Source organism: Nycticebus coucang, chromosome X, assembly GCF_027406575.1.
Source record: "Nycticebus coucang isolate mNycCou1 chromosome X, mNycCou1.pri, whole genome shotgun sequence".
Classification (NCBI taxonomy): Eukaryota; Metazoa; Chordata; class Mammalia; order Primates; family Lorisidae; genus Nycticebus; species Nycticebus coucang.
The window spans coordinates 167,313,327-167,326,285 of record NC_069804.1 but is presented as its reverse complement, the minus strand read 5'-3'; the positions used below and the strand labels follow the sequence as shown (position 1 = coordinate 167,326,285).

The 12,959-nt window shown below is 47.8% G+C and overlaps 1 protein-coding gene across 2 annotated transcripts; it reads right to left on the bottom strand.

Moving 5' to 3' along the window:
- Positions 1–388: 388 nt before the first annotated feature.
- ZIC3 (Zic family member 3) lies at positions 389–11,836 on the bottom strand. Of its 2 annotated transcripts, none has more exons than XM_053581101.1 (4): positions 11,708–11,836; positions 10,242–11,471; positions 8,961–9,124; positions 389–960 (listed from the first exon to the last, which is right to left on the bottom strand). In XM_053581101.1, the coding sequence occupies exons 2-4, from the start codon at positions 11,299–11,301 to the stop codon at positions 811–813; spliced, it is 1,374 nt and encodes a 457-aa protein (XP_053437076.1). In that variant the 5' UTR covers positions 11,302–11,471; positions 11,708–11,836; the 3' UTR covers positions 389–810. The 2 variants fall into 2 exon arrangements, with proteins under 2 accessions (XP_053437076.1, XP_053437075.1); XM_053581100.1 differs by lacking the exon at positions 389–960 and adding an exon at positions 5,910–8,139.
- Positions 11,837–12,959: the final 1,123 nt, after the last annotated feature.

The window sequence follows — 12,959 nt, the reverse complement described above, 5'->3', positions numbered from 1 at the left end:
TGTCCCCTATCCTGATGCCAAAGACACCCTCTTTCACCTTTGAGGCTATCTTCAGTTGTGTCTTTCTATTTGTCACAGAAAGAATGGTGTTCGAATGTTCTTTTATTGTTCTCCAAACTCCTGCCTCTATTTCTTCCTTCTAATCACTCCAATCAATTCTTGACTTGGAATTCTTCTTCTGACCTCTCCAACACCTGGCCCTGAACCCCACTGGGAAAACACTGTGAGCTCAAAACGGTTGAGGGATTCACCCAAATTTATTACTCGGTGAACATCAAACTATACCATGAAAAATGTGAATAAAATATAAATGGTCCCAACTCAACAGGTTAATTAAGATTATTTATGGGCTATAATTGTCATTGTAATAAAACAATAATCACAAAAATAATTTAAATGGTTTTATTTAAGTCAAATAACAATTGTAGGGTTCCTGGGTATTGCTTCTCAAACACAAACATGAAATTAACAAAACAAGCATTCATGTTTCTAGTTTTAAACACTTTAATTCTACATGTGGACTGCAGATATTTGAAAAAGATTTTCAGCAAGGTCAACACAATGCATGAGACAATGCATACTGGGTTATGAATTAGCACAGTCTTCACCTCCATCTTCCCATTTATAAATCCTAAATTGGGGGGGAGACTTTTTTGCTTTTTCATTTCACAAATGATTGCTCAACACAGATAGAAATACACCGAAAGAAGAAAATAGTCTTTTTATACCTAGGGAAGAAGCTACCACTCTTAAAATGATCACTTCAAGGTAACAGACATCCAAATTGATGTGGTTTTCTTTGAAACCTCATCAGTAAATCATTTCTTGCACAGTAGGTTCAGCATTAACCCTGCATTTAGGATAGGTAGTGTTATGGAGGGCTGGTTGCTGCATACCAACGTCAGTATCAAGTTCTTCTTCAGGAATTAGAGACTGTCCCGGATACCAAGCAGGACAACACTGGCAAAAAAACAAAAAGTAAACTGCAGATAGGTCAAAACAAGCTACATTTTCACTTAGAAAAGTGTCATAAAATGGACACGTTTATAATAAAACATGATGGAATCTTTTATTTTTCATACCTTAAATTCAAATGGTCTTTACAAAGGTTGTATTTTAATAAAGCACATTAGATAACAGATACACCCTGTTAGAGATCAAGTATTATAAAGTTGCCGTCTGGTGAAAGCTATTTTTATAGTTACTATAAAGCTTACATTTCTCTCCATTCATTAGATTTGTAAACAGGGTGAACTGTGATCAGATTAAAAATATACAAAATTGCTTGGTTTGTTAGATGTTAGACAAATAAAGGGATTTTTTTTTTTTTACTTTCAACAGATTTTATGAAACAGGTCTCTTTAATATTCAAAGAATTTATGCTCCTGTATTAAAAGTTACCATTAGTCCAAATGCTCTGAACACTCTTCCCTTTAAATGTTTCCTGCATACTTAGTGTTTTTCAAGCTGTAAATTTTAATCGTTATGATAGAAACCAAACCTCAGTGGGAAAAGCAATGCCCTTTGGAGTCGTCATTCAAACCAACATAAGAGCTCTACGAATTTATCACTTGCCCAGTTTTGCAAAAATTCCATTCACATAACTCCTATGAAAATCAACCAATTTTACCATATCAAATGACCCAAAGAACACCACAGGTATCCAGGGGAAACAGTTCACCAATGTATCTTAGGTTGATTTCAAAGTCAATTTAAGAGGCAATCCGGGCTCCGTAGTTCTTAAAGGGACAAAACCCTAACTATCCAACCATTGGCTAAAGCTTTTTCAAGTTAATGAACTTTTCATTTTCTACACTTTGGTACCAAGAGATTTAACCAGGAAAAAAGCTCACATCTCAGGGTTCAAACTACAGCATGGAAAAATAAAGTATACAGCAAACACCATTTACTTCCTTTGATCTCTCAAAGATGTCAATATACTATTCCAGCGAAGGCAGGGGGTGCAGGGTGGGGAGAATGGGCGTTAGTGGCTGAGCCTGAGAAGGAAACTTCACTCACAGGGAAAAGAAATCAGTTTGATAGCAATTTAAAAACAAGTTTTCAAACTGCTGGGAGGCTCCGGCCCCTTTGACTTGCAAGAATCGCACATAAGAAAAGGACCGAAAATACTACAGGGCATGCTTATTTTAATTGCCCACGGGTTTCCAAAGCAAAGCGCGACAACGTAAATGCATATTCCAAATTCTTGCTCCAAAACCGTCTTCTTTGTGCACTGAAAAGGAGGAAAGACAACCCCATCAATTGTTCTTGGCAGATAAAGGCACTGGTTTGCAGATGTCCCCCCAGATCTGGGCTGGCCTTGCTAATGACCTGCCCACCCACCTGGGGCCCTTCCCAAGGTGGCCCACAGGAACTGCCCCACACCTTTATGAACCCAAATGCTTGACATTCTGCAACACCAAGAGGACTGCCCATTCGTTTGGTCTCCACGAAGGGGCAACCTGGAAGAGTTCGTGCGTGCGCATACTTTCGTAGGGGGGAGTGTCAATAACTACACTACTTTACCTCACTTTCTTTTTTCCTCACAAAAGACACGTCTGAAGAAGAATCCGCAGCATTTTTCAGCGAAGAAAACACAAGCTCGGGATCCCAGACCTACCAAGAGGTTCTTTCACACGCCAGCATTAAGGCAGTTAAGCAAACACTGAATGAAAGTTTTCGGGCTTGTTGGCCTTTCTTTTCCTCAACGTAAGACCACCAGCTGTTAAGGCGCACACAAAAGCTACGACACTGCCAGTTTTCACAGGCTCACGTTTAAATGAGATATGCAGAAAATGAGGCCTGGGCAACGTGCAGGATTCGATCTCTCAGTGACACAAGTCTGTGAACAAGCCAGGGCATTTTGTTTGGAAATGGTGACTACAAGGTTTCTCTTCCCTACAGGCTTCGCCATTGTTCTGGCCAATGTCCACTCTTGGGCATTTTTGGGACTCGAGGGTGCTGTGGAATTCCGACTGGGGTGCGAAAACCTGAAATGGCACTCCCAATCGGGAGCAATGATTTAGGTTGGGTCGAGACGGGGAAGGGAGAGAAGGCCTATGGTAGGTTTTATGTTCAAGTCCCTTTGGAACCCCAACCCCCAGGAGAACACGCAACTTCCTACGAGAATGCCCAAGAAGAACTTCGCTTCTGTTTTGGAACAATTTTGCGTCCAATTGCCACAACCTATATTCTCCCGCGAGGCGCCCGAGCTGAGGAATAACAAGGGACTTTAAACCACACAACAGTTCGGCAGCCTGTAGTCTGCGCTTTGCTGCGCTCCGCAGGGGTTCGCATCCGGCCGCCATGTTCAGGACTCGAGAGCCGCCCCCAAACCAACCCCCCTTCCCACATCCGTCCCCTCCGCCTCCCCTCTCCTCCCTCCCAGCCCTGCCGAGGCCGCGGCGCAGCAAAGCCGCTTTCAACTCTACCCCCCACCCTATTGCAGCCAAATCGGACTCGACGGCTGCTGGGTGTGCGCCTGCGCGCGGCGCGGGGTTGGGGAAAGGCGCGCGGGCCCCCAGGCCGCGGCTTGAAAAGGCCGGAGCCACGGGGAGCGGGGGAGGGGTTGGGGCCCGGGCCTGAGCCTCCTCTTTCCTCCCAGCGGGTCCCCGCTCTGGCCCTGGCCCGGCTCTCACACGTGCGCGCTAAAAACCCACTTCAAAGTCTGTTCCTGGCAAGGGGGCGGCCCCCTTTGGGCCGGCCCTCGGGCCCCCGCGCGGGCTGCCTACCAGGCCTGGGGCCTCGCAGCCCCCTCCATCCCAGGCGAGAAGAGACTGGAGGCCTGAGGGAGAGGACGTTCGCTGATGAGCCCCAGGAGCGCCAGCGGCTTTCGGGTGGACGAGTACCTCCCTCCCCACCCCCTTCACCCGCACCGCTTTACAAAAATGAATTGAACACAAAGTTTGCGGCCAGTGCTACGCAGTGGCCATCTGAGCTCACCATTGTTTGGGCTCGTATTGACCCCAGGTCCGGATTAGGCAGCGGCTGATTCCTGCTTTACAGCCCCGCCGGCCTAATGAGGCCGGGAGGCGATGGGGCGCGAAGCGTCCTCGGAGCCCGGGCGACCGCCGGCTTACGGCCGCCAAGGGCCCTGTAGGTGGAGGTCAAAGGGTCAGCGGGCAGAGACCGCGAGAGAATTGACCCTAGGAAATGAGGTCCCCTACCCCGCCCCTGCCCAAGCCTCGACCAGACTTGTTAGTAACTTGGTGTGGGGACAGGGACCCTGGGCACCCCGATTGGGGGCCTGAGGACAGGCGAGCAGGAGCCCCGACTTCCTAAACGCCTGGACTTGCCACCGGTCAAAGTTCGACTGGAGGTTTGTGACTCCAGGGCCAGAGACGCCTGTGAGAGGAAGATCAGCGTAGTTGCCAGAACTCACTCTTCAGGGGATGGACACGCCAGTGGCTATTCTTTGAGAAACTTACGGGTTAAGAGACCCTTACTCTTTTCCCGCTTGTTTACGGGAGTTTTTTCTTTGAAGGAGGAGAGGGAGCTAGGGTGAAGAGGCAAAAAAGACAGACCGGTAGAAGAGGGGGAGGGGCGAGGAAATCTTGAACACACTAACTTTCCTGGGAGGCTTTTTGAGCTGAGGTTCCTGCTCACCCATTTCCAACCTTCTTAGTAGCTATTACCGCCTGCCCTGCTTAGCATGAACCCTGATTTTAACCTTCCAAACTGGATGAAGGCCAGACTTATGTCTTGCGTGAAAATAGGCACTCCCTTTCCCCAACTAGCAGTGGGAATCTTCTTATACTAAACCACCCGTTTTGAAAAAGATAATGGACTTTTAAGGTCTTACCAGGTGCAAGAAGGAAAATAAGTAAATTTATACTAAGAGTCCAGCCTGGCCTTCAGGCTTGAACACTTTATGATTTGGGTATTTTTTGGGGGGGGGGAGGTGTGCTTATTCTCTAAGGCTATTTACTGAAATTTTAAGAATGTAAATGTTCACTCCTAGAGCCAGATTATAGTTAGAAAATCTGTGAAGTTTTTTGCCAAAACGAATACTTTTCTTTGCCACAAATGACAAGGTCAGAGGGCATAATTTTGAAAAATATGATGCTATACTCAAACTAGAAGGACTCAAGAAAAAGATCAAAAGTTTTATGTTCTCTTAACATAGGTTATCATTATGGTTATTAATTGCTAGTGCCCTATAAGGACACTCACGATGCTTTCTTGTAAAATTTTATTGTAAAATAATTTCAAGTTACTAAGAAAAGATCAAACTCTTCTTTGTATCCTAAGGAGATATTTAATATATTTAATGGAAGGAGAAACGAGCTTCTGAGTGAATTTTGCACCAAACCCATCACTTTACTTTCATTTAAGGTTAGGTTAAGTTGGGGATGGTGGAGGGAACTCATGCAGAAAATAGTTGTGGAAGTTAATTGCATATTTCAGAAGAATAACACCTATTTAGACTTAATGTAAGACATTTAGAACCACTCTTATGAGTACTTTCTGAAAACTTGCTGAGCATTTAAAATGGTCTCTAAGATGAGGAAAAATCATGAAATAGAAATCTGGTCCAGCACCCTCAATGTCAAGGTCAAGTTTGGAATGTCTGGTTTGGGAGTGGTAGACTGACCAGGTTACCTACTCATTTCATCACATGTGTAATCATCCCCAATCTCTGCTCAGTCTTGGAAATTGGTGGAATAGAGTGCAAAAGACCCCATCATTCTCTACTAACAAAACATTGTCTCCAAAGCAATTTGCAATTAGAAACTGTCAATAATTAATTGTCTGTTGACAAAGATCAGTAGATAACTTAAAACAGATTGCTTCAACTGCATTCAGGGAATAAAAGTTTCTTTTAATCATCAGAAGTTCTCTAAGCACCTCAATTGTAGGTTGATTTATTTAAACATGAAAAAAATCAGGCACCAAATACAAAAATGTTGTAACATAAATAAGGTGTGCCAAGACTTTATTTCTTCAAAAAGAACAATAAACAAAATTCTAGAATCGAAAATGATTATATATAATACCAAATTGAGTGCCACCAAAAAACCTAGAGCATTGCCCCTTAAAAAGGAGGTACTTAAGCCTATTCATTACATTTCTATATACTTTACAATTCTTTATCTCCACCTTTCTGTTACTCATGCAGAGATTGGGCTCTCAGTAATAAACAGCATCCTAATTTTTAAAAAAGGTCTCAATACTCTACCCACTCCAACCCTGCCCCCCCAATAGTAATCAGTTTCTTTTCCAAATAACCATTGTAAAAGAACTGTTTGTCCAAAGGAGTTGCTTCACTGAAGATTAAATAGATTGTTAACATTTTATCACAAAGCAAACAACCGTTTTTCATTGTTATTGATTTTAATGGAAACAATGCTCTTAACATCTTTGCCTACAAATCATGAACTTTAAAAATACATGTTTTGCAAATGTTTTTCTTTCCATAGTATCATTTCAGAACTGCTGCAGTTATTACACCGCTATATAAATGTTATGGATAATTGTGATAGTTATGAATTGAACTATATACAGCAAACAAATCATCCTTTGCCTTCCAAAATTGTAAATGGACTATGGGTCTTTTAAGAAGCACTTTAACATAAGTAAGCACTGCTCAGCTGGCCTTACTCATCACCACTGTTTCAGACATATGCTATCTTTTGCAAATATATAGATAGCTAGATAGATTTGATAGGCAGATTAGATAAGTCATAGATACAACATATATAGGTATATGGGTGATCTCTAGATAAAATAGACAGACATGCATCCTGCCACAATTTTCATTTTTATGTAAGGTAATAAAGAACTAAGGGACATAAAATCCATTAGGTTACCTTATGTTTACATATGTAGGGCAGGGATGATTAAATCCAGCTTCTCAGTCTTTGAAGTACAAGATTGAGATGTCATGGCCACTAACTGAATTGATCAGTAATATTTGATTTGCATGCCGAAAATCCAGGACAAACACATTTAAACTTGCAGTTAAACAACCATCTGAGATAGAGATAAAGAAAGGAGAGTCTTCCCAGATGGAAACTGACACTGTAAGGAATTTATACTGCAATAGAAAAATAATTTAACAATTAAAAAAGGGATCTGAGTGAGTTATAAATACCAACAAACAAGATTTAATTTGCTCACATCTCCTCTTTATAGAAGAAGGCTGTTACAAAACAAGAGAAAAGGAGTCAGTGGTTCAAAAATTGTAAATTGTGTTTTTTCGAAACAATAAATTTTTAATGCTAAAGCAGTTATAATCAAAAGCTGTACAGAATTTGTTAGAAAACATTTATCTATAAATATTGTTCAGTTCCCGGCACTTGTAGCAATAATTAAGTTACAAACGATAAATATGGCATCAATGGATATGTATTTACAAAAAAAAAAGTTATTACAAAAGGCAACTGTATACTAAACGTCACAATCTGTGTAGAGTAACATCACATCCTCAGCCTGAAAAAATACTGAACAACAGTTTCGACCCCATTAGACAAAAATACATTCACAAGTGTAATGTTTTGAGGAAAAGTTCAAGACATAACAGGACTTTGGCACGGTTTAAGACTGTGAGAGTTTAAACAATCACCACTAAGGCGAAAAAGAATTTCCATCAGTTTAACATCACCACCACCAACAAGCCTTCTATAACTTCCTCTCAAGAAACAGGACAAGTGTTAAAATGAATTTCAGGAGTTTAGGAATGGGGTGTGCAGAGAGCAAGAGGAAGGGGAAGAGAAAGCAGGTTAAAGATTTTGTAAAAATCCTTCAAATGCCAAAACACATTTTCTAATCCTGAGAAAAAGGCATGGCTACTTTTGAATCTTGCCCAAAACCTTCCTGGGCAATTGCAATTAACGATATGTAGCCCTACATATGGCCTCTTGCCTTAAAACTCCATTTCCATCTGATTGGTCTCAGTTTTCTTTTTAGAAAGCATTTGGTCCATTCTATGGTTAACAGGGTTTGTGTCTGTGTTTGTCCTCAGACGTACCATTCGTTAAAATTAGGAGGAAGTCCAGGGTTGTGGCTGGTGCTAGTTTGAACTGCAGAAGGGGTTTTAGTGGTATCTTTACTGTTTGCAGAAGCTATAGCGGGTGGAGTGGAAGATTCATAGCCTGAACTGGCAGCAGGGGAGGAATCTGACCCTTGAGATTCATGAACCTAAAATTAACATGTATATATTATAATGAATATAATTCCAACTGGCAATGTGCAAGCAAAAACAAGAGAAGAATTCGTGCACCGTAAGAGCAAGACCGCCCAGTGACCCACTTAAAAGGGAGATGCTGCTTTAAAAAAAAAAAAATCCATATTACTTATGTCTAGAAAACCCAGACAGGTTCGCCAAAAACCAATTTCTGGGTTCAAGACTGGCATTATTGAAAAGGAATAAAGCACTCCGTTTCAGTTATTCCCCTTCAAAAATGCTTTCTCCGTGGATGGAGTGGGGTGAGAGGTTACGCTGCGGGGCCTTATAAAATCCTCACTCCGGGTCCAGGTTTCACCAAGCCAGTTTCGGCTTGGGAAAGCAGGTACAGAAGTAGGGTGACACAGGCGCCCTGTGCGCTGCCAAGTCCCGGACAAATGTGTCGGAATCAGACCGCTCTCCTCGGCCCTATTGTTTTATCTGAAGCCAAAAAGCGAAAGAACCACCCACCCCCGGGTTTCGCGCGGCCACTCTTGGTTCCCACCGCCAGCTAAGCCTGGAAGAGGCGGCCACTGCAGCCTCTGGCGAGCTCGGCTAGAGCTTCCAAGTAAACAACCGATTGTTCCCTCCGCTCCCTTCCCCCTCCCAATTCTGCTCTTTCGCCCCCCACCCCACCCCCACCCCGGGTCCCCAAAATGGGTTCAAGGTGTCACTGCAGGAGCAAATCGGATTTAACGTGGAGGATAGAGGGTTGGCAGCGCGGGCGCTTCCGTTCCGCAGCCCGGCGTCGGCCGAGTGTTTACAAACCGCCGACCGCTAATAAAGAGGTAATTACCTTCATGTGTTTGCGCAGGGAACTCGGGTGCGTGTAAGACTTGTCGCACACTTTGCAGATATAGGGCTTGTCCGAGGTGTGCACATGCATGTGCTTCTTGCGGTCGCTGCTGTTGGCAAAGCGTCTGTCACAGCCTTCAAATTCACATTTGAAAGGTTTCTCACCTGCAAAAGGCAAAAACGCAAAGGGAGGGGAAATATAGTCAGGGCTGGGAGCTTCCCCGGGCCAAGCAGCGAAAGATTGAGAGCCCGGCGGTCTTCCCGGAGAGGGAGTGCCGATTGAGGGCTGCTGCGGCATCGTTTTTCCCTGGAGAGAAATGGAGAGCGTAGGTTGAGCCCGCTGCGTTTGAGAGTGGCGGTCCGGGGTACGGGTGGGGCAGGGCCAGCCCAGAACCCAACCACCCTTTTGTTCTCTCAGGACGGGAAAGCCCCAGGCTCCTCCAAAGTTTCCCCTAAGTTATGGTTCCATCCCACCTAGTACAGGGTTCCCAACGCGCGGCCACGTTCCGCTGCCACCTCGGCGAGGTAACCAAGCCCGGCGGGACAATGGGCCAAAGACAGGACAATCCCGTTCAGTTCCTTCTTTGTACCTTTTAATTTGCCTCTTTCAAATGCAGCGGTTTTGCTAAGCCCAGAAAAGCCTGGGTAGTCATACTTAATGTTCGAGAAGAAAAAAACTATATAAATCCAGGGGCTCCAGACAGTTTTACAAGATGTTCTGAACAAGCTACGAAACTGTGGTGCCTTTTCTACTTTAGCTTTCCTCCCGGAGGACTGAATTGAACCTGGAACTACAAATAAAAATAGTTTGACAAAAGTATCAGTCATTTAATTAGGAGATGTGCCAATCAAGTGTAAAAAAGAACGGAAGTAACCGAAAGTTAGTTTTCATTAGCATTTCTATGGTTGCCTTCCTCGAATGTGTGCCGAGAGCTAAGTTGCTTGTAAGCAATACGCTCTCTACAAATACGGAGTCCCTTCATAGTAACCCAGAAAGGGAGACAAAAAGAGGCGGCGCCAGTTTGTTCCTGGGCGCGAGAAGGTCCCAATTAGTTCCTGAGACCACAGGGCCATCTGCCCGGGAAGTTAGAAATGGGCAAAAGCGCCACAGGGCGGGGAGGGCTAGGGCTGGAAGGGCTCTGACAGCGCTTCTACAACCCAACGGCCTTGACGGGGCGCCGCCCCTCTTCTCCTTGGCCGCCACCCCTCTCCCTCGCGCTGCTAGTCCGCTGCGAGGCTGGGTTTCGCCAATAAGCCCCGCGCCCTCTGCCTTCCCTCTTACCTGTGTGGGTCCTCTTGTGGATCTTGAGATTCTCAGAGCGGGCAAAGATCTTCCCGCAGCCCGGGAAGGGGCATGGGAAGGGCTTCTCGCCCGTGTGCACTCGGATGTGGTTGACCAGTTTGTACTTCGCCTTAAAGGACTTGCCCTCGCGGGGGCACTCCTCCCAGTAGCAGACGTGGTTGTTCTGCTCTGGGCCCCCCACATGCTCCATGGTGACATGTGTCACCAGCTCATGCATGGTGCTGAAGGTCCGGTCGCAGCTCTTCTTGGGCCGGCTCAGCTGAGCCTCGTCGATCCACTTGCATGACAGCTCCTGCTTAATGGGCTGCCGCATATAACGGAAGAAGGCGCCGGGCCCGTGGTGGGCCGCCACGTTCACGCCCATGTTCATGTTCATGGGGCTGTAGTTAGGAAACTGCGCGCCAGCCCCGTAGGGGTCTGTGCGCGGGCTGGCCACTGGGCGATATGGGTCAGCACGGCTGAACAGCTCCCCACGCAACCCTAGGTGGACCTGGTTGTTGTCCACATGCCCTGTGGGGGACGGGTGCCCGGCGCCCTGCTCATGCAGCCCAGGAAAGAGCAAGTAGCCAGGGGGCTCAGGAATGCCAGCTGGACCGTGTAGGCTGCTGGCCGAGCCAGCAAAGAGCCCATGCTGCCCGCCACCCGAAGCCGCCTCGCTAAGCCCAGAGCCGCGCTGGCGGAACAGAAAGTCGCGCGTGGAGTTGAAGGCGGCGGACGCAGCACCGCTGTAACTGGGCACCTGGCTGGCGTGGTGATGATGGTGATGGTGGTGGTGATGGTGGCCGAGGGCATTGGCGTAGCCCGTACCCTGCGGTGTGAACGCCGAGCTCTGGCCCGAAGACAGATCATGCGCCGCAGCCGGGCTCAGCTTGAAGGCGGCAGCGGCGGCGGCGGCGGCGGCGGCGTGGGTTGAGTCCCCGAAGGGATTCAGTCCCATGCCCGCCGGCTCGCGGTTGGGCATCTCATGGTGGCGCGGCGCGCCGAAGCTGCCCACTCCCAGCCCGGGAAACTGCGGGCCTCCGTCCAGGAGCATCGTCATGGGTGGGGCGTTCTGGGTACAAGCGATCCGGCTGAAGTGAGAGAGGGTACCGGCGAAGGAGGAGATCTCCGAAGTGTCGCAGTCGGAGAGGGGTGGCGGTGGTAGGACACTGCCGAGAGACCCCCAAGGCGCTACCAAGGGCTGCAACTTTCCTTCGCTGCGAGAGTCTCCTGCAGAGGGATAGGAGGGAGGAGGGGAAGAAGGAGGGGGGGAAGGGGGTAGGAGGAGGGAGGAGAAGGGAGGAGAAAAGACTCTGGGACTAGATCTGGTTTAACAAACTAACAGGCGCGCACAAAGAAAAATAAGCAAAATAATAAGTGGAGGGCGGAGTTTGCCAATCTTGTCCCGGGCACCCCTCCTCTCCCCGTGAACAGGGAACCGCGGGGCCAGGAGGCTCCCTGGGTACCGGCCTCCAGGATGGGCTGCGCCAAGTGACGGAACCGGCTCGCAGCCGGCGGGCGGACAGCGGGCAGTAGGCAGGCTCGATCCACGCCGCTCGCCGCTCGCCGCTCGCCGCTCGCCGCGCGAGTCCCAGCCTCTTCGCCACCAGAGTAATGTCCTTGGACTGATAAAGTCAATCACTCACTCCTCGCACATAAACCGAGCGGGAGGCCGCCCAGCGCGCGCCAATGGGGAGCCAGCTGGCCCGTGGTCACCTGACCCCCGGCCCAGCCGCCCATTGGCTGCCACCACACTGATTGGCAGCGCGGAGCGAGAAACATGGCAGCCGTGGTCGAGCGACAGCCGCTGATTGGGCAGCCTCCGGGTGCCTGGCAGGTGAGGCGGCGGCGGCCCAGCGGCTGCGAGTGGGCTCGGCGGGGCTTGTGTGGCTGTGGGGAACTGAGGCCAAGCTCGAGCCGGCGAGCGGCGGGGCGGAGCCGAGCTTCTCTCTGGCCTCCCCCCAGCCCTAAGCCGGCAAAGACTACGCGCGCGGTCTTTACCCGCTTTGGCCAAAGAAAGTCTTTGCCCCGAGAGGATCAGTCCCACCGCCGCGCGGACGGAGGATGCGCGGCGCTGGACGTCCAGTCACACTGGGCCCCCGCTGCCTCACCACCTTGAGAACATGTTTTCTCTGCGGCCGCCAGGCGCATATCCCGGGGGCATATGCGCTCCTGGCCCAACTGCTGCGTCCACCCCACACGCCACTGCGAGCCCCAGTGGCCCGAAGACCCCAGACCCAGGCAGGGCCAGTACGCTGTCTGTGCCCTGATCTGCTGGCAGCCATCTGAGGCACAAACAAGAAGAAACAATTACAATTAGAGCTGGTTTCTCTTACTTCCTTCAGAGCCAAGCGTTTTAACCCTTTAGTTTGTGACTAGCGGCTGTACTTGCTGCCGCCGTCCCCTCATGACACACCAGACCACAACACAGCAAACATACAATACAATAAAAACGAGTACAACAGAAGGAAACACGCAGGTAACAGAATAAACACAAACACGTCACATAAAGCACACTAAACAGAACACTAACAAAGTAAGCATACACTACACTATAACAAACTGTGCGCAGCACAATAAACACAAGCGCACAACTAAACACAAGAAAGTAAATACACGAATATAACAGCAAACACATGAACAAATAGTAAACATGCACAGGATACTTTTAGATCCTGTATACAAAACAAGCACACAACACACTGAACACTAGACACA